The sequence below is a fragment of the Phyllobates terribilis genome, unplaced genomic scaffold (genome assembly GCF_046119375.1).
Source record: "Phyllobates terribilis strain yellow unplaced genomic scaffold, ASM4611937v1 Scaffold_11__3_contigs__length_659146591, whole genome shotgun sequence".
NCBI lineage: Eukaryota > Metazoa > Chordata > Amphibia > Anura > Dendrobatidae > Phyllobates > Phyllobates terribilis.
This window is the reverse complement of record NW_027362771.1, coordinates 589,835,042-589,861,623: the sequence shown is the minus strand read 5'-3', so window position 1 is coordinate 589,861,623 and position 26,582 is coordinate 589,835,042. Positions and strand designations below refer to the sequence as shown.

Below are 26,582 nucleotides of genomic sequence, written 5' to 3'. Positions count from 1 at the left end.
GTTTTAATACATGTTTAAATGTTGAGGGCTCATGATTTAACATCTGTCAATATGACCCATCAGGACATAAATGTCAATTAAGGGGGTCCCAGTCAGGTGGTCCCCCTCTATGACTCCTTAAAGATTCCTTCTAGAGACAGTGCATCACAGTAAACTCATTGACCTTCCTTTCAGCCCATCAGTCCTTGCTCAATGGAACTTTCCTTATAATTTCGAAGTCTATGATTGGTTTCATAGTAAGTCAATTTGTCTATTAAAACATTTTTGAGACTTTGGGAAGAAAGCAATGAAAATGTACAGTATGCTATTAGGATAAACTTCTCATGGTGCCCTGAATTAATTTCAACCAATAACTTCTCTTTTTTAAAGCAGAACTAAAACCTTTGCCCTGGACAAGTCAGAAGGGAGAAATCCGGTAACATTGTGAATCACGGCATTGCACGAGAGATGAGGGAAGTAGGTTCTCGTCTGAGAAATAATTTCATTTATGAACTTTTGCACATCAAAGGCAGCAGATGTGGTAGAGTTCTGGGCCCCTGCGTGAAAGGCTAGCAATATCTCCTTGGTATTGTTTGAGTAGAGAAGATCCATAATAGATCACGTCCATTACATGAAGTCTAGATATCTCCTTTGGAGATCTCATTAGCATTAAATTGTTAGAATTGTTCGTTCTTTGTACAATACCAACATTTTCATAGACAATGCGAGTCTTATAACTGTTGTTCACCTGTTCCATGGGAAGAAGCTTTCTCAGGGCTCCGCACCTCATCATCCCAGCGGTTTTCTTCTGCACCTTCACCGTCTGCTGGTATCTCTCTCGGAGGCTATAACAAGGCAGTAAACAGTCATTGAGCAATAGACAATCTTAGGACATGGTCACATAGGGACATCCAGCCAAATATTTTCCTTTGTGTACACAAATATGGTTGGTTAGCCTCTTGATTTGACACAATATTAGTATCTTGAGATCAACTCATGGGTTTTGACATTCTGGTACAACTATAAAAAAAACACACATTAACTCCTTGTCGCAAATGGATGTGTTATGAACGTCCTGGGAAGGAGTCCTCACGTGTGGTAGGGGATCATCTTGCTCCTCCTGTGAAGCTCAGCTGTAGGCTCAGCTTCATAGGAGACATTGCTGTATATAGTACGAGAAATCAAACAATTGCAGGTTCAAGTAACTCAAGGGGACTAAAATAATATACAAAAAAAAGTTCAACGAAAAAAAAAAATATTATATATGGTTTAAATCACCCCCTTTTTACCCGTTAAAAATAAAGAGGAAAAAAAAAGGAAAAGAAAACATTTTTTTTTAAATTCTGATGGATTAAAATGGAATTTATTAACCTGATCGGTAAACTCTCTAAAGAGAAGAATGCAATACGATTCCTTATTAAATTTTTTAGAGAGGTGACCAAAAAACACCATTCTGACATTCTAAGCATCGAATTTACACAAAATAGGTATCAATAACAACATCAGTTCACAGCGCATAAAACCCCATTAACAGAAAAATAACGTTGTTACAGGACTCGGAAAACAACAACAAAGCAAAAACGTTTCTTTTTTTTTTTTTACAATATTCAGAACTTTTTTCCCCTACTTAAAAAGAAAAACATTGATGCATTTGTGGTGTAGCCGTAATCGGATTGATGTGGACAATCATGTTTCCTGGACATTTATACCACACAATGAATGCCGTAAAAATGAACCCCATGGCAGGATTGCATTTTTTTTTTCACCATTTCATCACGCTTGGATGTTTTTTGGTCATTTTTCAGTACAACGTATGGTAAAACGAATGTTACCACTCAAAAGCTACACCTCATCAAAAGAACGGCCATGTTGATGGAAAAATAAAAAAGTTATGGCTCTTGAAAGAAGGCAAGGAAAAAAATGTTAGACTAAAAGTTTCCTGGTTCATATAGGGTTAAAGAAGCTGGCCACCATGATATCTATCTATCTATCTATCCGTTATTTCACAATACATCTTGAAGGTTCCTTTGATATTCTACAGACCATGGATTTCCTTACAATACATCTCCTTTTTTCAGAATCTTTACAGTTTTGCTTTCATTCATTCATTCTTTTTAGACACCCTGCAGAGCCGCCATCAGGGCTTTACTGCCCTTACTACTGTATGGGGCCTGGTGAACAGGCCTGAGGCCTCTACTCACCTGGCCTCAGGAAGTCAGGGGAAACAGTTCAGACCTTAATGCACCCAGCGTCCGGAAATGAGCGATATACCTTTAAACCGCCGCCGGGGCATCATGGTCCTGGCGCCGGTCATGTGACACTCTGTGCGCTCACTTTAATTTTGGAGCAGAGCAGCAGCATGCCACATGTGCATTGGGACCTGGGACAGGCAGGCAGACTTCAGCAGCGGTGGTGGCAGGAGGAGGTAGGCAGACTGTGTGTCAGTGTGTGTGTGTCAGTGTCTGTGTGTGTGTCAGTGTCTGTGTGTGTGTCAGTGTGTGTGTGTGTGTGTGTCAGTGAGGAGGCCACAGCGGCAGCAGTAGAAAGTGTATGTATGAGGACTGGGGGAGACTACTGGGGGGTTTCTGGCCCTGTGATGGGGCAGTTTCTGGCCCTGTGAGGGGGAAGTTTCTGGACCGGTGAGGGGTCAGTTTCTGGACCGGTGAGGGGGCAGTTTCTGGCCTGGTGAAGGGGCTATTTCTGGCCCTGTGTAGGGGCTATTGGCTATTTCTGGCCCTGTGTGGGGGCTGTTTCTGGCCCGGTGAGGGGGCTGCTGGCTATTTCTGGCCCTGTGATCGGGCTATTTCTGGCCTGGTGAGGGGGCAGTGAGCAGGCTATTTCTGGCCCTGTGAGGGGGCTGTTTCTGGCCCGGTGAAAGGGCTATTTGTGGCCCGATGAAAGGACTATTTCTTGGCCGGTGAAAGGGCTGTGAGGGGGCTATTTCTGGCTTCACAGTTGAGGGTGGAGCCTGGACAGAGTCTCAAGGGGGCCCCGAAATTTTACCAGTATGGGGCCCCGAAATTCCTAGTAGCAGTCCTGACACCCTGTATAGTCCTCACAAATGATGAAACAACAATAGTCTTAAATACTAAGACCAGATTAAAGGCAACTAAGATCCCATTAGACACTATCGATTAAAGATGAAAAAATAGACTATATTAACTATAACCTTAACAATTGTTGGCTGATTTGGTGATCTATTTTGGGCTATCGATAACTAAACATTTATCTGCCATTTAATAAATTAGGCTTTGTTCCCACAGAATTTTTTGAGGTGTTAGATTTTTTTTAAGCAAATTCTCTCCAAATTCCTTTTAAAAAATGCTTGGAACCTAGAAAAAATTGTTAGACTTTTCCATCCAATTTGCTGTCCATATGTGGAGTTTTTGTTTTTTTTCTGAAAAGGTTTTGAAAATTGCATGCTTTAAAATTAGTACATGCCACTTCTTTGAAGCGGATCTTGAAGAAAACCTCTCCAAACAAGGCACTTCAGGATATGAAACAAAAAAAACCCCACAAACCCTTTCCAAACCTCTTCATTACAACTTCAGGAAATGAAATGCTTCAGGAAAATAAAAACTTCTACAACTCTTCTCCAAAAAAGTAGCTTCACTTGAAAAACTCATAGTTTGGGCTAAATTCAAGCAGAATTTTTCTGGAGTTCAAAATACCAAGAGGTATTGCGGAATCTTTGAAGGAGTTTTTCTTTTCCTGAAGAATTACCTGAAGTTGTTTTGTAGAGGCTTTGAAGAGTTTTGGAAGAGTTTTGTGTTTCTGAATTGTCCTTTGCAGCCTTTTGATTGGACATTGCCTACTCTGGAGAGGTCTTCCTCAGGATCTGCTTCACAGATGTGATATGCGCTTTCCTTTTATTTTCCAGGAGATTGTCAAAGATTTTCAGAAACAAAAAAGGTAAAAAACTCTTCATATCAAGTGCAAAGTTGATTTGCCCTTGAAATTAATTGTGAGAGTTTTAAAGCAGTTTTTTTTTAGGGACATTTTGGAGAGAAGCCTTTAAAAATACTCCTAAAAGACAAAGTGTCAACATAGCCTATGGGTATGGGTGCACAGTCTTTTTGCTTCGTTTTCAGAGTAGGAACTGAGCAGAAATTTCAAGATTTTGAGGAGGATTTTGAGAGTTTCTGATCAGTTTCTGTTCCTAAAGACTCAGGCCCCAAGTCATAGCCTTGAAAAGTGGAACAGTTTTTTGCTCAACGTGGATTTTCCAAAACGGGTGGTATAGGGTGGAACAGGGACTTGACTCCACAATTGTCTAATTCATGATGAGCTAAGAACTCTTACTCCAGTAATCAACTGGAGTAAGGTCTATGGTGAGGCACACAGAAGTGCACGCCACTTGTCAGATGCTCCTGATCCATCAAGAGACGTGTGCCTCCTAATGAAACATTAACACCTGATTCCTTAATGCCCCCTCATCAAGACCAACGTTGTTCATGCGGGTTTTGATAAATCGGAGGTTCAATGTGCACATACTCTATGGCTATGCTCACATTGTGTTTTACGCTCACGTCAGTGGCAGTGTTGAGGATTAGACCTGTAAAACAGGATTCATGCCTATTGACTGTAATCATGCAGACGGATTCACTGTGTTCTCTGTCAGACATAATTTTCAGCCGTATCCACGGTGGGCTCCAAGATGTGGTTGACTGCATCTGGGATCCCACCTTAAATAGGCTTTAACAGCCAAAAATAATGTCTGAACGAGCTCACAGTGACTCCGTCGGCATCATTAGTCGATGGCCCCGTCAGCGCATACTCCCAAATCCTGTTTTTCAGACCTTCAAATGTAAATCCAACGCAGCTACTGACATGAGGGTAAAACTTGTGGCTTGCGAAAGTATTCACCCCCTTATCTTTTTATCTATTTTCTTACATTACAACCTGTGTGTAAATATTTTTGTAATCCAATTTGTGTGTGATGCATCATTCAGCACTAAATAGTCTAAGTTGGTGAAATGAAGTGAAAAAAATAATTTAATTTATGGATCAAATAACTAAAAACTGGCATCTGCATTTGTATTCACCCCTTTTGCTATGAAGCCCCTAAAAAATTCTGGTGCAAGCAATTCCCCTCATAAGTCACATGCTTAGTGAAAGGAAGTCCACCTGTGTGCAATCTAAGTGTCACATGGTCTGTCAGCATATACACTTTACGTTTTCTGAAAGGCCACAGAGACAGCAACACCATTAAGTAAGAGGCACCACTAACCAAACAATACCATGAAGACCAAGGAGATCTCCAAACAACACCATGAAGACCAAGGAGATCTCCAAACAACACCATGAAGACCAAGGAGATCTCCAAACAACACCATGAAGACCAAGGAGATCTCCAAACAAGTCAGACAAAGCTGTTGAGACGTACAAGTCAGGTTTGGGTTATAAAAAAATATCCCAATCTCTGATGATCCCCTGAAGCACCATCAAATCCATTCATCAAATCGAAAGAATATGGTACCACAACAAATCTGCCAAGAGCGAGTCGTCAACCAAAACTCTCAGTCCAGCAAGGAGGGCATTAATCAAAGAGGCAGAACAGAGACCAAAGGCAGTCCTGAAGGAGGAGCTGCAGAGTTTCCAAGCAGAGACTGGAGCATATATCCATACGACCACAATAAGCTGTACACTCTATAGAGATGGTCTTTTTGGAAGAGTGGGCAGAAAAAAAAGCCTTTATTTACACACAAAAATTGTATGGCTCATTTTGAGTTTGCCAAAAGACATGTGTGAAACTCCTCAAATGTATGGAGGAAATGCTGTGGTCAGAGGAGACCAAAATTGAACTTTTTGGCTACCAAGGTAAACTCTATGTCTGGCGCCAAACCAACATAGCTCATCACTCCAAGAACACCATCCCCACAGTGAAACATGTTGGTGGCAGCATCATTGTCACATAGTGACAAGGTACTGTGGGCACATAAACGATCCCTCAAACTAGAGGCACCCTAGTCTATCCCTGTCCCCTGATTACTCCTAAAAGGTGTAGACGCTGGGTTCTCGTACCTTACTATGCTCCTAAATGAACCCTTATCTGATCCCTCCCTCAGATGAGGGGCTGAATTGAATCGGAAAACACTAACCAGACAGACAGGGTTAACAGACAGGGATAAAAGAAAACTACAATTATGCAAATACACTTACAAACAACAGAGAGGGAAGCAGAGGAGGTATAGGAAGGGGAAACAAAACGTGAGAGGATAAGGAAAAACACGCAAACCAACTCCACACAGCAATCTCCAGACAAACTCTCCAATTGCCAACTCCAAACACTGAACTCTCTCCTTCACCACCAAACTAGAAAGTAGAACTATCACTGGCAACTCCCAGGTGCCAGTGCCAAGCATATATACTAGAGGGGAGTGGCCAACAAAGAACAGCTGAGACAATTCAGGATATAGAGCTCCAGGAAATCAACTGAACTGATTAACCCTTGCCATGACAGCAAGAAAAGACTGCACTGTTTAATAGGATGGTGAAGCAGTTCTAATAAGTGCAGGAGTTCGTGTTACCAGACTCCGCGATCTTTTGGCTCCTCTCTGTCGCAGTATCCCCTAGACAATCATTCTGTAGGGATGTTTTTCGGCAACAAAGACAGGGAAAATGGTCTGAGTCAAAGGGAAGATGGATGGGGCGAAATACAGGGATATTCTTGAGCAAAACCTGTTTCAGTCTGTCAGTGATTTGAGACTGGGATGGAGGTTCACCTTCCAACAAGACAATGACCTAAAGCATTCTGCTAAGGCAACACTCGAGTAGTTTAAGGGGAAATGTTGAAATGCTTTGGAGTGGCCTAATAAAAGCCCAGACTTTAATCCAATTGAGAATCTGTGGTCAGATTTGAAGATTACAGTTGACCAGACCAAACATCTAACTTAAAGGAGCTGGAGCAGTTTTACCTTGAGAAATGGTTAAAAATCAATGTGGCAAGATGTGGAAAGCTCATAGAAACATATCCAAAACAACTTGCATCTGTAATTGCCGCAAAAGGAGGCTCTACAAAGTACTGACTTTAGGGAGGTGTATAGTCAGGCACACTGAAATTTTCAGTTATTTTGTTCTATTTGTTGTTTGCTTCACAATAAAAATAAAACCAAATGTTCACAGTTTTAGGCAGGTTGTGAGGTAGCAAAACACTGTAGCCTAAGAGTTCAATAGTTACAGTAGACCAGATGTTCCATTATGAACAGCCTTAGACCTGTCAACAGCTCAGCTTCAAAGTTATTAGGGCTCAAGTGCAATTTCAACGCAAGCTTTGACATGAAACAAAAAAGCCACGTTTTTTGGAGGATGCAAGCTAAATTGTGAACTTACCTCCTCAATATTCAGTCGAGCTCTCTTACATTTCCCGGCTCTTGCTGTATACAGATGAGCAAATAATGAAATACAAGAGGAGATAAAGATCTTCATAAATCGATTTTACAAAATTCTGAATGATATGTAATAATCATTCACAGCAATTATCTGTATATTGTTGATATACCTTACCCGCAAGTCTGAGCAGTAATCACCATTACTATTGTATGTTCTGTTAGTAGATGACCCTAGTCGATATGGTCTGAAGCATTCAGATATGGATGTATGTAATGAGTGTGGTATAATGGGTCAACTTACCTCCCAAGCGCTCTTCTCTGTTCCACCTAACCTGCTGGAAAACCTGGGGGAGATACAAAGGAGTATTGGGAGGATTACACACCAAATACGCATTACACAAAAGAGTAATTGAAGGATATTGATGACCTTAGGCATTTTATCTGGGGTTCACAACATTATTTAGTCATAGGGCTGCATTTTCAATGTAAAACAATCCCAAGGGCCACAAAAATATTTAAAGGGGTAATTGCATGAAAATATCACCAGAACCATTGTTAGTGTAGCGCCCCGAGGGTTCGGTTGCTACTAAGGTATTGCATCTCACCCAGAGGTGTGATATCTCACTTCCAGGTAAGGATGGAGTGTGGCTCAGGACCCTAACACCCACATGCACTACACCACATTTCCGGGGGGCAGGGCGACAATGCTCCCAAGCGTGAGCACAACTGCCCCTGTCCCTGGCTGGAGTGGGGGGAGGGAACACCTAGAAAGGGGGAACCCGGTAGTATGTGGGTGGGGAGAGTAGATTCCAGGTGCACTGGAAGGAGGAGTATATAAGGTGGGCACCATCTTGGAGTCAGAGGAGAGAGGGGAGAGCAGGGAGAGAAGAAGGCAGGGAGCAGGGGCTCTGCTCTGCAGGCAGGTCAAAGCCCCCAGGCGCCTTCCACCAGCTAGCGCCCCCGGTCCCAACATTACCACCCCTGGGCACAGACTTGTATAGTCAGATTACTGGTCCTGATGGAGAGCCGGTCCCCCTACTACGCGGATGGGTTCACCCTTGCCACTGGAGGGACCTGTCCGCAGAGGCCAAAGCCCCGCTTCCTCCGCTCCTGCCCGCTCCGCAGCCAATCACCATCCTCCAGCTCCCAGATGAAGAGGTCCAAATAGAGTGGGATCAGACTGGGGAGGACCTGATGGGGTTCTCGCAAGAGACGCGGGCGGAAGCGGCCCGTAGGCAAGAATTCTGCCGCCGGGAGATAGCGCAGCTAGAAAAGGAGAGGCAGGCGCGGCGCCAAAAACAGGAGCAGCTACAGGCCCGGAGCGCGGAGGAAAAGACCCGAACCCGCCGAGACCCCCAGGCTGCATGCGGTCCCAAAGTCACCGGGATTGTGGTCAGGTTCAACCAGGAGAAGGGGTGGGGGTTCATTCAGGACCCGACGACAAACACAGACCTCTTTGTTAACCGGAGGGATGTGGAGAGTCGCCTGCCCGCGGGTCACCCGAAACGGGATCTGTTCCCGGGGGATCAGGTGTCATACACCCGACACAGAGACCTGCGGGGGTGGTACGCCCTCAACGTCCAGCGGGTAGAAGAACAGCGCTACCCTGAATCCTTCTACACGGAGGACCCGGACGGGTCTGAAGAGTATGAGGAGCAGGAACGTCCACAAGGGGGACACCGCTCCTAGAGAGCAGGAGCACGCACTGTATATAGTTACCCGTCAGGGTGGAAGTGGAAGAGTCAGGCCCGTTTGCGGGTTATAAAAAAGTTCACCCGGTTCGAGATTGTTGGCAACTTGTTTGTTAAAGTTACCCGAAAAGGGTCAGTGAACTATCCGGCTGAGGACTGGGAGCAGCCAACCCTTGTAAATAGTTGCACTTCTTACAGTGCCCCCTATTGGTTTTATAAACTCCTATCTTAATAGATACCTGAAGGTGTTTGAAAGTTTGCACTTAGTAAATTTGCACCTTGTTGGTTGACATCGGCACCTGGTCGCGGCAAGGACTGTGGCCTGTTAAAGAGACTTCGCCGTTGAAATATTGCTGATAATGTTTTATATTTTCTACTTAAAAGAATGTTTTATATGTGTATATCGAAAGCTATATCAAGAGTTTTATGACAAGCAAAGTTTAAAAAAAAAACAAAAAAACTTTAATTCTGCATGTCTTGAAATCAATTGTCTCTTGCTCTGTTCCAGCCCACGGAAGTGCTGTGATTTACCAGGAGGGAATGTAGAGCCCCGAGAGTTCTGTCGCTACAGAGGTATTGCATCTCACCCAGAGGTGTGATATCTCACTTCCAGGTAAGGATGAAGTGTGGCTCAGGACCCTAACACCCACATGCACTACACCACATTTCCGGGGGGCAGGGCGACAATGCTCCCAAGCGTGAGCACAACTGCCCCTGTCCCTGGCTGGAGTGGGGGGAGGGAACACCTAGAAAGGGGGTACCCGGTAGTATGTGGGTGGGGAGAGTTGATTCCGGGTGCACTGGAAGGAGGAGTATATAAGGTGGGCACCATCTTGGAGTCAGAGGAGAGAGGGGAGAGCAGAGAGAGAAGAAGGCTGGGAGCAGGGGCTCTGCACGGGCTCTGCTCTGCAGGCAGGCCAAGTCTCAAGGCCTGAGCCTGGAGAGAGAAAACAGAAAGGAGAGGAACGGAGGAGGCTCCAGGAGTGGAGTGAAGGGACCCCAGGGGTGCGGACCGGCCAGTCGCCACCGTATGCCTGCCGCTACCAGAGTAGGAGGGTCACCCCCACCATCTGCACTCACTGCCCTGAGGCTATACTCCTCCCGTGGGGAGTTATTCTACCCTCTGCTGTGCACACAACATCAGCCTCAGCGGCCTGCCCCACAGCGGCGGTTCTCAGTGACCGCAATCCATGGGTGGCGCAGTCGGACATTTAAACATTAAAAACCAAGTAAACAGATCTGCCACTGGTTTGACCACCCTGAGCCACGGGACCGGGTTGCAGCCACTGAGACTACAACCCCTGACATTACACAGAGACCCGGCTCCGGGTATACCCCCGCACACGGCCCAGGGGGTGCGTCGACAGTATTTGACTATATCACCAGAACCAAGTTTTTAGAAGGATTTTGAGATTTTTTGCTTATTTTCTTCTCCCAAAACACCATGCAAACATACCTTAACTTGTACTAGTTTTAGAAGGAGAAATTTTCCAAATACTACTCACAATCTCAAAACTCCAAGTTTTGAGGCGTGTTTAATATAGCCATGTATCATGTTATCCGACCAGTTATGGATTGCTACTCATGTACAAGATCAGAAACAATGACAGTACAGGAATACAACACCTGGACCACCATCAGTACTTGAGTCTAGAACGATCAGTACATGAATGCTATACCAGAAACACCATCAGCTTTCAGAACATTTGGTGTCTCCTGCACTGATTAGGCTGCAACATTACGCCATCGCCATTGTATAATGCACTTCATGACATTGTGTGGCATGGTCAGGTCAGCGCAGAAGACGAAAAAAATGCTCAGCTATGGAAGACGTTGAAGATGGCCTGGTGAAGACAACACTGAAGAAGAAAGTTTAGGTAAGCAATGAATGTTTTAATTTTTTTATCCCTTTGCAGGGCCCTTTTGAATCCAGGAAAATAGTGCCCAGCCAACATTTTTATGTATTTACGTGAATTAAATCTCAAAATTTTTGATTCTGACGGATTCAATTTTTTTTTTGTGAACTTTAAGGCAAATTCGATTTGCCTCAAAATTGTTCATTCATCTCTAGTCTCTAGACAACTAAAAAGCTAAATGTCTCTTTTTGGGAAAAGGATTAGACATTTTGGATAGGTTGACTCTTAGCATATCCTATGTAACCCCATCACCTTGCAGTCCTCATTACAATAAACAGTAAAGTTATCTGTTCCAACCATGAATGCTTCTTTTAAAGTCAGGAAAGTTTTTGGCCAAAATTCTTGTAAACGACAGCTCCAAATGTCTCTGGCCAGCAGTTCAAGTCTTCACAAGGTCACATGGTTGCTAATTACTAATGTGAAGAGGTGATTCATCACTAGTGTTGCCAAACCCTATGCAGTATTTGGGTTAATTTCCTTGGGCGCTCCAAAGGAAATTATCCTATGGGTTAACCTGTTCTCACCCAAGGAAAACCTCGAAAGCAATTAAGTCTCTAATCATCTAGCCTCACATACTGTAGATGTGACTAAATAATTCAAAACTTTGACCATTCTACAGTAGATGTAAAATCAGTAACTAATAGCTTACTATGGTACTAAAATGCAATTCGGGTCACCTGTTGTCTGTCCAGTTTCTGTCCATCTTCTGAGGTCATCGATGGAGAGTCACTGCGGGTGTCTCGTCCTTGTTGTGGGGACTACCGGAGGAATTCAAATAGAATCACAGTCAAAAAAAAAAATTGCAAACTAATTGATTAGAAAGGTCTTGTAATTATAATACTCCCACCTGGATGAAATTATTGGAGGATGCTGGTGTGCCGTCAAGTTCACTGTGAATCGATATTAAGAAAATAAATATTTTTTTGCCAAAAAAAGGTAGACTTTAGAAGGATTTAGCAACAGGATCCTCAAAGTGAAAACTGATATTCTACAGAGAAATAATAGCTAGTCTTCTCATTTCCTCTATACCTGCTGCCAACATTTTAGGAACTACTGGCTCAATAGGATCAAGCAGACTGGTGAAGATTTTTCAGAATTCTCTGGATATGTCTGATCCGTTTGTTTCTACTGGTAAAAGCCTCTTGCCACTGACAATTAATTAAACCGAGTTGCTTTAAGACGAATTTGGGAAGAAAACTGACCAAGTAACAGAGTTAATTGTAGCTAATTATTTAATAACTATAGAGAAGAGACTCTTCATAACTAACCGGCTGCCTGGATAACCAAAGACCAAATTAGGTTATTTCGAGAGAAGAAGATCTAGCTTTACCTGTCCGGTAATTGAACCAGTTGTTCCATTTCATGTCGTAGGTGGTGGGAGAGCTCCTCTTTCTGGAGATGTTTTTGACACAGAGGACATAACAGAGGTAACGACAGAGGACTTCTCTTATCTGCAAGTAATTTAGGTAGAATTGTTAGCTCATTAACTTTTTACTTAGATGGAATAGAGAATGTATGAAAAGATGTCTAAAAGAAGAGAGAACTCATCTGAAATAGGAAGATAATTCATTGTAGGGATAGATAGCCCTTCCACAGCCTCCTTTGCTTTTGAGCTGAAACGTTGTCACCTGTTCACATTGGCCAATAAATATGTCAGTTTTTTCATGGAATCTGCTATTGTGTTCTGCCCACTTCCTTTGCTTTTTTAAAAAAAGATTGATAGGATGATGGTTAGACAATGTGGTTTATGACCATTAAAGATGGAGGAGTTGCAGACACACCCGGGCCCTGTGGACTAGCAAGGCCAAAAAGGTTCTATTGGCCCATGTGAGAAGACCACTAGTATTGAAGTTATGCCATTTGTGGTCTTCTACTTGAAAAGGTGCCACAACATTAGCTCTAAAGAATAAGGGGTCACTGATGTTAACCTACATTTCCCATAGTTTGCTTCATATTTCATATGACCCCCTCAATGGTGATAGGATCCCAAATATTTTTTAGGTCTCTGATAGCATTGATCCGGGCTCGGACATGCATGTCCTCACGTGTCTGATGACTCTCATTCCTACCAGCTGATTCTCAGGCGCACTCCTGACTCCATAGATGTTAGCAGGGGACAAGGACCATAGAGAAAAGCAGAAAATGCACCAACAAAAAATACTAATTGTCTCTGAAAACAGGAACATTCCTGAACACTGGGTGGGAAGGGGCGAGGGGTGAAAGGCCTATGGGCCAGGCTGGGTAAGGTCATGTGTATAGGTCCAGCGTGACAATGCGCGCACAGTGGGAATAGCAGAGGGGCTCTCTCTTCTACGGCATGAGAAAGCCGCCTCCATCTCCATAGTGTCCAGGGAGGACAATGGACTGTGTGACAGATAAACTGGGGATAAATCGTCCCTGTACAATGGGGTAAGGGTCTCTGTGTGAGGCCAGGACTATTGTCATGGAGGACAGGCTGAGTAATGATGTCTCACCACACACACTGATTCAGCGTGAATTGCTCATTTTCCGCCTAGCTGGAGGTCGTATTCACAGAATCACCTAACACCCTGTCTATTCCCCCAACCCCATCCTCCACACTATTAGTGTCAGAAGCAATTAGCACTGCATGGGGGGTATGACCTCTCCTGACATGGGACCCCAACCCTGAAAACATCCCACTCCTATTGTGCAAACACAACATCCTTCCATCTATCTAGAACTATAGTATCTGCTATTTTTCTATCTAGTCCATTATCACCGTATGTAAAAGTCCAATTAGATAGGATCTAGCTGAAAATATGTGTGCAGAAAGATAAATAGGTAATAAATCAATAGATGCATGCAAACTCCCGCCAACCCCTAAAAAAAAAACTGACCAGCACATCCTAACAGATTTAAGCAAGTGTGAACAGGTGCAAGCTGCCATGACTGCATAATACACAAACAAGAGAATACAGCCACCTCTGTAAGCGCTGAGATGTGCAAACATTGAATAAGACATGAAACTGCATTACTGCTATATAGAATATACATAGACATTGGCCAATTGGTGCACTAAGTACCTTCATTTTATGAGAGCCCATCAGCCACAACAAGCCAAACTTAATATTAGGACCATAAACTTAATATTTAACAAACACGTCACTAGGGCTAAATGCCTAAAAGATAGGATCCAGCACGAAATAAAAACAGACTTAGGGTGCTTTCACATTGCAGTTGGGGACACTCTCGGTGGACCACGTTGGGGCATATGTCTGACACCGCAGCAAAAACGGGATTCGGACATCATTTTTGGGAGTGCACACCTACTGGAGGAGGGCACCTAGACGTAGTAGACTGAATCTGGGTGTCTGCCTCCAGTAGGTGCACAATTCCGAAAATGATGCATGTCAAAGTGCCTATTCGTTTTGCCAGCACCATTACAGACTGTGACCACGTCGGCGCATATGTCCGAATGCCACTTTGCTGGGGGTTCGACCGTATATCCCCAACGGAGCCACCGAGCGTGTTCCCAAATGCAATGTGAAAGCACCCTTGGGCTGAAGAGAGGTGAAGCTCTGCTGAATATAGAGGCCCCAATAGTATATTGCAAAAAAATAAATGAATAAATGACTGAAGGTTCACAAATTGGCCAATTCAATGGTGATGTAAGTTTTTAGTTCATGACAGGCGTGGTTGATAAATATTAAGTCTAAAGGTCCTATTGCAGAAAGATCGCCTTGTAGTGGCTGCTGTGAATTAGCCAATTTGTGTGCTAAGTATTTATTTTTTATTTATTTATTTTATTCACTTATATAGCGCCATTAATTCCACAGCGCTTTACAGACATTATCGGCACTGTCCCCACTGGGTCTCACAATCTAAGTTCCCTATCAGTATGTCTTTAGAGTGTGGGAGGAAACCGGAGAACCCGGAGGAAACCCATGCAAACTCATTGCAGGTGCTGTCCATGGTGGGATTTAAACCCACGACCTCAGCGCTGTAAGGCGACAGTGCTAACCACTGAGCCCCCGTGCTGTCCTGTACCTTCATTTTATAAGTATAGTCTATATAGCAGTAATGTGGTATATAAGTATCGTCTATATGGCAGTAATGTAGTATATAAGTATAGTCTATATGGCAGTAATGCGGTATATAAGTACAGTCTATATGGCAGTAATGTGGTATATAAGTATCGTCTATATGGCAGTAATGTAGTATATAAGTATTGTATATAGGCCGTAATGCAGTATAGTCTATATAGCAGTAATGTGGTATATAAGTATAGTCTATATGGCAGTTATGCAGTATATAAGTATAGTCTATATGGCAGTAATGTGGTATATAAGTATAGTCTATATGGCAGTAATGTGATGTATATAAGTATAGTCTATATGGCAGTAATGTGGTATATAAGTACAGTCTATATGGCAGTAATGCAGTATATAAGTATAGTCTATATGGCAGTAATGCAGTATATAAGTATAGTCTATATGGCAGTAATGTGGTATATAAGTATAGTCTATATGGCAGTAATGTGGTATATAAGTATAGTCTATATGGCAGTAATGTGGTATATAAGTATAGTCTATATGGCGGTAATGCGGTATATAAGTATAGTCTATATGGCAGTTATGCAGTATATAAGTATAGTCTATATGGAAGTAATGCGGTATATAAAAGTCAGAGGCGAATATAGGGGAGGGCAGGCGGGGCATCTGCCCAGGGCACAGCCGGCAGGGGGAGCGGTCGGGCCTCCTAATGCAGCCGTCTGAGGTGTCTTCCCGGCGGCTGCATTTTGCCACATCCCCCGGACTGGGAATTGGCCGTTCTCTGAGCCGGCTGTCAAACAGTCAGCTAAGAGAAGGTGCTGCGCGCTGGCTACCAGTAATCAAGTCTTATCTCAGAAATAATTTGAGGACAGTTTGGGGAGGAGAGGAGAAATAACATTTGAGGACACAATTTGGAGGAACGACAAAGGGATGGATGCAGACACAATATGGAGAGGAGAAAAACTAGACAAATTTGAGGACACAGTATGAGGAGCAAGTGGGAAGATGGGGGGGCATGTATGTGGAAACAGTATGAGGGGAAATGGGTGAGGACACAGCATGAGGAGCAAGAGGGGAATATATGCGGACACAGAATGGGGAGCATGGGATTTAATGAGTGCAGAAACATCATGGTGAGTGGGGGAATGGGTGTGGACACAGTATGAGGAGCAAGGGTGGAGCTGGGGGGCATGTATGAGGAAACAGTAGGAGGTTGGAATTGGTGCAGACATAGTATGAGGAGTGAGGGGGGAATATATGGGGACACAGAATGTGGAGCGAGGGAGGGGATGGGTACAGACACAGTATGGGGAGTGGGGGGAAGGGTGTGGACACAGTATGAGGAGCGAGGGGAAGAATGTATGCTGACACAGTATAGCTAGCATAGGTGAAGGAATGGGTGAGGACACAGTATGGAGAGCGGGGGTGTAAATATGTGAGGAGAAAGTATGGTTAGCAGGGAGGATGTGAGAGGAGACAGTATGAGGAGGGAGGGGGAAATTTGTGACGAGACTATTAAGAAGAATAGTGTGAGGAGACAGTATCAGGGTAGAAATGTGTGAGTGGGCACAGAATAGAGACTGAATAGTGTGGGGGGGTCATCGGGAGACAGTGTAAGGGCACAGCCAGGAGGGGACTGTATACCAAGGAGGGGAAATGTGATGAAGGGGCACAGTATAGATACTGGGCCCTATAGGGGGGACACAGTGTAAGAGGACAGTCTGAAGAGGGGGCCCAGTATGGAGGGCATGTACCATAAGAGGGACAGTGTGTGGGTCATATTTTGTGCATGGAACATAGGCAATTATTTATTGAGGGGCTCGGCATTGGGCAGATATTTTTATTCAGGACCATTATAAGGACACTATTATTTTTAAGGGTATTGTGTGTGGATGTGTTGCAGAAGACCAGAGAAGATGAAAGTCTGTAGAGATGAGCTGTGCCTGTGAAAAGTCTTCATAGCATCTGGACAAGATGAAGAAAAGAAAGAGAATGATTTCAGAGACAACATCATCTATAAGGTACATGGATGTAATTTTTTTTGTGATACTGACTAATTCTAATCAGTACTGTAGCTCATGTATGGTCAGCAGTCTCATGATGACTGATAGAAACAACTTCCAGTATCTCCTTACCATTGTTAAGAAGGTAATGGAACTTGTAGGTTAATGTGATACAAATGTATATAGATCTGACCTGACATTACAATTGATATACCATGTACTGATGGTGGTCCTAGTGATGTATTCCTGTACTGATGGTGGTTCTTGTGATGTATTCCTGTACTGATAAGGGTTTTGATGCTGTGTTTCTGTACTGATGAGGGTTATAAGGATGTATTTCTGTACTGCTGGTGATTGTGATGATGAATTTATGTATTGCTGGTGGTTCTGGTGATGTATTTCTGTACTGCTTGGTGGTTCTGGTGATGTATTTCTGTACTGATGGAGGTTCTAGTGACGTATTTCTGTACTGCTAGTGGTTCTGGTGATGGATTCTTGAGCTGTTATTGGTTCTGATCCTGTACACATGTAGCAATTCATAACTTGTAAGATTATGTGATACATGACTATGTTAATAAAGTATTGTGTCATCTGACAAGTTAAGGGTTACTATGTTTTTATTTATGTTAGGAGCATTAAAGGGGTTGTCTAGGTAGGATATGGAAGACTGTAGTCACTCTAGGAGACTGCAGGCTTCTGAATTCTCACAGTGCATTCACTGCACGTTGTCAGGATGCTCTGGTGCCGGCAAATTGCATACATGCAGTCACGTTCTGACTAGACATACAGTGCCTACAAGTAGTATTCAACCCCCTGCAGATTTAGCTGGTTGACACATGCGGAATTAACTTGGCATTGTGACATTTGTACTGTAGATCAGCCTGGAAGTGGGAAATGCACTGCAGCAAATTTTTTTTTTTTTTTTTTTTTTTTTTAAACGTTAAAAGTTAATTCAGAGTGTCATTTATTATTCAACCCCTCAAACCACAAGAATTCTGTTTGGTCCCCCTAAAGTATTAAGAAGTAGTTCAGGCACCAAGAATAATGAGCTTCACATGTGTTGATTAAAGATCTCTTTTGCCAGCCTTTTCTGACTATTTAAGACCCTCCCCAAACTTGTGAACAGCACTCAGACATGGTCAACATGGGAAAGACAAAGGAGCATTCCAAGGCCATCAGAGACAAGATCGTGGAGGGTCACAAGGCTGGCAAGGGGTACAAAACCCTTTCCAAGGAGTTGGGCCTACCTGTCTCCACTGTTGGGAGCATCATCCGTAAGTGGAAGGCTTATGGAACTACTGTTAGCCTTCCACGGCCTGGACAGCCTTTGAAAGTGTCCTCCCGTGCCGAGGCCAGGCTTGTCCGAAGAGTCAAGGCTAACCCAAGGACAACAAGGAAGGAGCTCCGGGAAGATCTCATGGCAGTGGGGACATTGGTTTCTGTCAATACCATAAGTAACGTACTCCACCGCAATGGTCTCCGTTCCAGACGAGCCTGTATGGTACCTTTACTTTCAAAGCGTCATGTCAAGGCTCGTCTACAGTTTGCTCATGATCACTTGGAGGACTCTGAGACAGACTGGTTCAAGGTTCTATGGTCTGATGAGACCAAGATCGAGATCTTTGGTGCCAACCACACACGTGACGTTTGGAGACTGGATGGCACTGCATACGACCCCAAGAATACCATCCCTACAGTCAAGCATGGTGGTGGCACAATCATGCTGTGGGGCTGATTCTCAGTCATGGGGCCTGGCCATCTGGTCTGCATCCATGGGAAGATGGATAGCACGGCCTACCTGGAGATTTTGGCCAAGAACCTCCGCTCCTCCATCAAGGATCTTAAGATGGGTCGTAATTTCATCTTCCAACAAGACAACGACCCAAAGCACACAGCCAAGCAAACCAAGGCCTGGTTCAAGAGGGAAAAAGTCAAGGTGTTGGAGTGGCCTAGTCAGTCTCCTGACCTTAACCCAATTGAAAACTTGTGGAAGGAGCTCAAGAATAAAGTCCACATGAGACACCCAAAGAACCTAGATAACTTGGAGAAGATCTGCATGGAGGAGTGGGCCAAGATAACTCCACAGACCTGTGCCGGCCTGATCAGGTCTTATAAAAGACGATTATTAGCTGTAATTGCAAACAAGGGTTATTACACAAAATATTAAACATAGGGGTTGTATAATAATTGACCCACACTTTTATGTTTAAAATTTAATAAAATTCAACTGAGCAACATAACTTTTCGGTTTGTAAGATTTATGCTTCTGTTCATAAAACCTACTCTCGTTTGCAGTTTGAAGGCTCTAACTTATTTGCATCTTATCAAACCAGCTAAATCTGCAGGGGGTTGAATACTACTTGTAGGCACTGTACGTGGCCTAACTCAGTGAAAATGAATTGAGTGAGGCCGGACATGTCTTGTTGGAATGTGGCCAGAAGTATACAAATCGCAAACTTGTGCTCACATGACCTTCCACTCTTGCTACTGGCAAGGGAGAATCCTAAAAGTGTGCCGTGCATGCGCTGTGAGAATTCAGAAGCCTGAAGTCACCTAGAGTGACTGCAGACTTTCATCTCAGTCCTGAACAAGCCCTTTAATTATAAAATGAAGCAAGCCCTTTAGTATGCCAATTCTAAAAACATGTAATATCCTCACTGTCAGGATTCAGCTCTGCTCCTATCAGTTATCACATGGCCACTTCACTCATATGCGATTTTCATACTTACAGTCACTTGACACATATATATATATATATGTACAGTCTATATGGCAGTAGTGCAGTGTACACAGTGCCTTGAAAAAGTATTCATACCCCGTGAAGTCTTCCACAGTTTTTCACATTACACCCACAAATTTCAATGTATTTTATTGGGATTTTATGTGATATTCCAAATACAAAGTAACAAGTATTTGTGAAGTGTAAAGGAAATTATGAATTGTTTTCTAATTATTTAAAAAATATAAATCTGAAAATTGTAATGTGGATTTATATTCAGCCCCTGTAGTCTGATACCCCTAAATAAAATCCTGAGTGACCAATTCCCTCCTGAAGTCACATAATTAGTAAATTGAGTCCACTTGAGTCCACCTGTGTGTAATATATTCTCAGTATACCTACAGCTGTTTTGTGAAGGCCTCAGAGGTTTGTTTGAGACAGGTCAGGGATAAAGTTGTGGAGAAGTGTAAAGCAGGGTTGGGTTATTAAAAATAGCCTAAGCTCTGAACATCTCATGGAACATTGTTCAATCTATCATCCAAAAATGGAAGGAGTATGGCACAACTGCAAACCTACCAAGACACGGCTGTCCACCTAAACTAACATCCCAAGCAAAGAGAGCACTAATTAGACAAGCAGCCAAGAGGCCCATGGTGGAGCTGCAGAGATCCACAGCTCAGGTGGGAGAATCTGTCCACAGGACAACTATTAGTCTTGTACTCCACAAATATGGCCTTTATGGAAGAGTGGCAAGAAGAAAACCATTTCTTAAAGCAAGCTATAAGAAATCATGTTTGCAGTTTGCAAAAATCATTGTATAGGACACAGAGAGCATGAGGAAGAAGATGCTCTGGTCAGATGAAACCAAAGTAGAACTTTTGGGTGAAATGCAAAATGCTATTCGTGATGGAAAGCTTACACCATACATCACCCTGAAAACACCATCCCCACTGCCAAACATGGTGGTGGCAGCATTATGCTGTGGGGATGCTTTTTCTTCAAGACCCTGTAAGTATATTTTATATGGCAATAATGCAGAATGTAAGTATAGTCTATATGGCAGTACTGCTGTTTTCTTTTGTGTGTAGATAGATAAAGTAGATGCAGCAGAGTAGGCCGATAAGTAGAGAGATAAAGTTAGACAACGTAGAGTGGATAGATATCAGATATATTGATAGAGACATAGAATAGAGTCCATAGATTGTGTGTCTGTTATCTATGATGTATGAGGACTGTATATCTTGTGTTCAGCAGAGGTTGCAGGTGTGTGTAATTATCACAGTTATTGCCCCTGTTTCCTGCAGGCTTTCATTCTCTGGGCATTAAATCTCCATGAGAAAGGGAGGGGTGTGCACTATCTGTATGCAGGGAGGGGATCAGTTAACAGTCCAGGTCCCAGATGAATGTAAGTCCTGAGCAGACCTGACCACCCCTCCCCCATCCACCCAATGTTTGTTTTTCCTCTTTAGTCCCCTTTTTCACTTTCTCCACCGCCCTGTCTTTTCCTCTCCTTTTCATTGCATCTCCTAATCTCTCTCTGTCTTTTGTCCCCTCTCCCCTGGGAGCCTTTGTGCAGCATCTGGCCAACTGGTGACTTCTTATCCCTTTTCCCCTCCCAATATATCGATAGGGACCCCTCTGCTTTCTGCCCTCTCCCCAGTGACACTGAATACATTCAACACATTAACAATGCATTCATTAAGAAGTGCTCAGTGGTTAAGCTGCACAGGCTGTGCTTTTCTCTGGCCAAACCATGTGTCCTAGCTGTGATACAATGCAGTTATACATACTGATAAATATCGCGAAAGATAGATATTTTACCGTAAAGATCTAATGTCTACAATGTGACTTTTTTACTGTAACTGTCTTTTTATCTTGAATTTACACTTATTTATCTTCCAAGAAGGAGCCAGATCTATCCTCCATTTCTTTACGGTAGATAAGCTTCACATGTCATCATATTGACGACTTTCATCTTTTACCTCTCTTGTGAGAACTGGTTCTTGGCTTAGGGGAGCTCCTGTGAGATGTGGGTGGCATTGCTGGTCCTGTTGATATATGAGAAGCTTCCAGTCCTGTCTCCATCGGAAGGTAATGTATCTGTGGGGGCTCCGAGTCTCCCTTCAGCCTTTTAGGGTTCAAAAACCCTGCTTGCAGTCTTTCCACACTCTCGGGAAGGCGAAAAGCAGCAAAGGGGTGCAGAGCACTGTATCCTAAAACTCCTACTCCTCCACGGTCCAGACGTGGGTGTCCATATTGATGAGAAAGAGAAAGAAGCTGAGGGGCACAGGGAGAATTTAAATGTTCTTGTGGTGGGTATAGTAAAGGGTATGCCGGGCTCAGATAAGTCATCTGTGGTGGTTTGTCCATACCAATTGGTACAGTATAGTGAGGAGGCTGCTGAGCCACCCCAAGTGGACCTTCTGAAGAAGTAGCCATCACCAGAAGGGCTTGAGATGTCAGTGGGTTAATCAAGCCGGGAGTGTTCTCCATTGCAAAAAATAGTAAAAAAAAAATCTGTAAAAGAAAACACAGATTAATTTCACAGGTGATAATCCCCAAGAGAGCTAAATGATCAGATTCAAACAAGGTGGCCATTATGATTATGTTACATGAGAAAACCATACATATTTATTCAGTGGTTGCTTTATTTCCAAACTGGACATTACATCTTTAGTGTTCCCCACCCTAAATTAACAGCTAATAAGTAACACCAAATTTTGGTAGGTGATAATACCCTTATGCAACCTTTATGGACCATGAGAAAGATTTGGTTATCACAAAACTGATTATGGATCCTTTTCCATCCCTAAAGTGGACACCAACTTGTCAAGACCTCAACTCAAGTAACCTTTCCACGGCACATTTGTAGTCCAGGTATCAAACTCATGAAAGCCTTGAATTAAAAAAAAATCATCATAATAGTCCCATCAAACATAATGCTTGGTTGCACACCTTAATCTGGTCTCATTTGAGGGATTCTATGTGGACCTTTAGGTATGAACTGCTTATTTCTACAATATTTCTCTCGGGTCTAAGTCTCAGCGTTGAGTTGATGTTTCCAAAATGGCACAATTGTTCTACCTTAATTACTTGTGGTGATTGTCTTACAACTCAGCTTGGTTATGGAAAAAAGACCAAATCTTAAGATATTTTTGTGACAAATTCATGTCTCCTTCAAAATTGTCAAGATCTTAAGGTGCTGAGGCACCCAACAGCATCGCACTACCACCACCAAGCATGAGAGATGGCTTCATGCTCCTAAAGTGATTTGAGGTAGACAGAATCTATACGAGGTCAGATCAAAAATTGTTCCTCAAGATTATTTTATGGTGTTTCAGTGACATTGGAGTCATTTTCTCATACTAATTCCTGCCAGGAAGGTGGTATGACTGCCCATTTTCTTCATTTCTGGATTCCTATGTCATCGACGTTTGGATTCTTAGAAACCAGATTCTAATCTTTTATCAAACTGATGGCTTTGACTCCATTTTCCTTGTCTTTTTGGAAAATTCTTTTAAATACAGCTGTTATCTAAGGTGTAAATACTTTTTTTTCATAAGTATTAAATATTATTTGAGTTTCTCTATGTTTTTATTGAAAACAAAAACAGTACATCCGAGGTTTAGCCCGTTGCATCATGGGTTGCCCACATACAGACTCATTCATACCACATTCATTTCCATGCATTTCACACCAATATAATTGTGATGACAATCTTGCATTAATTTATGTAGTGAAACCTGGTGGTGAAGAGTCAGTGATCTCCAGTGGAAGATTAAGTCATGGTGTGGAGAGTGAAAGCTGCTGCACTGAGCAACAGGATGTCCCCGCTCCTATACTGGTGAGAAGGAGAAGCCGAAACTCAGGCCATTATAATCGCAAGGACCATGTGCTGATAAGCTGGTGCATCCAAGTCTATCATACCTAAAACTGTGTGCCGAGTTGGTGTACTTAAGCCTGGATGTGTGACTGTCTGCTGAGTTGTTGTATCTAAGCCTTTCAGATGTGATACTTTCCGATGAGCTGCAGCACCTAAGCCTATCATGTATGATACTGTTTGTTGATAAGCTCTGTATTTGGATGTACAGTGTGATACCATTTTCTGAGTTATTGCACCTTGTTTGATACTGTCTGCTTAGTGCATCTAAAGGCCCCAGTACACATTAGATGAAAGTCATCCCAGCCCACCGATTTTGGCAAGTCCGTGCGACCATATGATATGTATTGGCGGCCACCCTGGCTGGCTCAACGGCCTATTATTTTGCTTTCAGGGGACATAAGCTGCTGTCATAGGTCAGTGTTCACGTGTATGGGGAAATCAGGAGAGAAAGTTGTCTGCCCAACAAACTTTTGTTCAAGAACTAGCTCATACATATGACCATCTTAAGCTGTCAAGTGGGTGTATCTAAACCTATCTTGCATGATACTGATTGATGAGCGGATATCTAAGCCCATCTTGTGTAATATTACCTTCTATATTAAAAGTGTGTTATGCCAACAGTCAGTCTAATATGTATGGGGACCCCCCAACTGTCTCCCAACAGAAAATGGGGAAGATATGGACCCGTCCTGTCTGATATTGGACTGCCAATCTTTTGTTCTTTTAAGCCGCTGCCAAAGATGCCTGACAGAGGCTCTCTTGTAGAGAACATAGGAGCACAATCTTTCTCAACTCTAAGGGAAGATGGCTAAATAATGGTTTGGCTGGCAGCTATCTGAAGTGTTTTGAGGGCTTTAGCCTACGATGTGTGATAATGTCTTCTGTGCTGCTATATATTAGGCTATTTTGAATCATATTGTTTGCAACCACTTCTTCTAAGGCCAGCCGAACGATGCTCTGACAGATCGTTAGGCCATCAGTCATGTCAGCCGATTCTCCCATACACAAGAGCCGTCGTTTGGTCGAGGGTCCCTGTGTTCTCTATGGGGAAGTCGCCAGCTGACACGTTGGCAGGTGGCTTATCTTAGGGAGAACAATGAGATCGGCAGTCCGAAACCAAACATGTCCAATCAACATGTTTCCCGATGATCAGTTGGTCGGCACCGCCATACACATTAGACCGCTGGCCAAACCCGTTGATATCGGCAGCTTCGGCCGACATTAGTCTAATGTGTATAGCCAGATAAAGCCTCTTTTGTGTGAGATTGTCAGCTGAGGAGCTCTAGCTAATCTTCTTGTATCTATCTTCTGAAGAACCAAAGAAGCACATACTATACATCTACAGTACATACTGTAGTGGTTGCGAAAGAGAAGTGTCATTCTCTGCATCCATGACTCAAGAACATAAAGAACAAATGTCACAATTAATTAAGATTTTTCCTAGGAACAAGGAAAACTTTTTTTCTGTCCTTCCTTTATGAGTAGAGCAGCACAAGCCTTTTTTCTATATTTTCAGATGTTCTAAAATAACTCCAAGAGACGCTGTTTCTGCATTCTTTAGCTAATAATTTCTTAAAAACAAATAAAAAAAAATAAGTCCTATAAATTGTAATACCAGTCTGTAAAATACTCTAAAAAAAAAATGTGCAATTTTTTTCTGCATAAAACAAAAAAAAATCAAATAAAAAGAAATAATCACTTTACGGCATAGGATAAAGCTACTTAAATTACAGCCATAAAAACATTGAGAGAAATGAATTAATATTTTCTTTAGATTAAATAAAAAAAATTGTAATCCTATAAAACATCTACAATAGTTTTGCAAATTGGAAAAATGAAGATATTAGTATTTAACACATTTACAAATTAGTCATTTATCTCATTTAATTTTTTTTATACTTTATTGTATTTCATTCAATTTAAGAAGATATGGATGGATAAAGATTTTAGAAAAATGTAAGGCGTATATTAAAAATAAATTAAATATAAATAGCACATTTTGAAATTCTTTTAGAATTTTTGCAAAAAAAAATAGTTAGAAGTCTGCTGTCTTATGGATTATTTGAAGCTGTAAAAATATATGTTTATCGATAATAGTAAAAAAAAAAATTTATAATTTTGTCATTAAGATAATTTAAAGACTGGGTAAACGTACATTTATTATAACATATAAAGCTATATAAATTATGGATTTAAACATACAACATTTTAAATAAATGGGGAAAAGTTAAATATTTAGAAAATTTATAAATAAATATTCCTATCTATATTTTTTTAATATATACAATCTGTATATAAATGATGATATATATAGATCTAATAGATCATCATTTGTATACAGATTGTATATATTAAAAAATATAGATAGGAATAAATAATGTTTTTTTTCTCCAGGATTTAGGAATAAATATTTACGCAGCACAGTAAGAAAATTTAGCAGCTTGAAGTTAATGGATATTTATTTATTTATTTAACATGAACAGATTTTAATATTTAATTGCTTCCATTTAATAACTGCGTAAAAACATTGACATTATAGTAATTCCTTGAAAGCAAAAAAGTAAATTAAATATTGATATTTCTTAATACATTTAGATTATGGGAGAATCTGGTAAAAATTTTAAATAAAAAGTCTTACAGTAATAAAAGTTATTAAAATTTAACAACTTTGGAAATCTGGAGAAAAAATAGAAACAATCCCAAAACGAAGACTAGAATTTGTGTCAGCTGGCCTCAGCTAATTTTTGAGAAAATCACTGAATTTGAGGTTTTATTTAACCATGGACTAAACATAGAAAAGATAAAAAGCGACATTAATCTCATAAAATAGAATTATACCATATTGCTACAGTAAAAACATTAAAACATGTTTTAGCTATGTGAATACAAAAACAAAGAAACCAAAACAAATGGACAAATAGGAAACAATTAGATTTTTTACGCTCACATTCATTTTCTAAAAAAAAATTACTTGGCAGGGGGTAATGGCATAATTATCAGAAAGCATCGATGGATCAATAATATGAGAAAGATGATGAATGTAGATA

General features: G+C 41.9%; 1 protein-coding gene across 1 annotated transcript in view; it reads right to left on the bottom strand.

Moving 5' to 3' along the window:
• LOC141165376 (E3 ubiquitin-protein ligase Rnf220-like) overlaps positions 1–26,582 on the bottom strand; it is a 63,770-nt gene that overhangs the window by 34,878 nt on the left and 2,310 nt on the right. Inside the window, exons 2-8 of the mRNA XM_073650970.1 lie at positions 21,635–22,169; positions 12,248–12,368; positions 11,765–11,807; positions 11,595–11,675; positions 7,612–7,654; positions 7,312–7,355; positions 728–824 (exon numbers count right to left, since the gene is read on the bottom strand). Of these exons, the coding sequence (XP_073507071.1) occupies positions 728–824; positions 7,312–7,355; positions 7,612–7,654; positions 11,595–11,675; positions 11,765–11,807; positions 12,248–12,368; positions 21,635–22,145 (940 nt within the window). The 5' untranslated portion in view covers positions 22,146–22,169. The remainder of the gene's footprint in view (positions 1–727; positions 825–7,311; positions 7,356–7,611; positions 7,655–11,594; positions 11,676–11,764; positions 11,808–12,247; positions 12,369–21,634; positions 22,170–26,582) is intronic.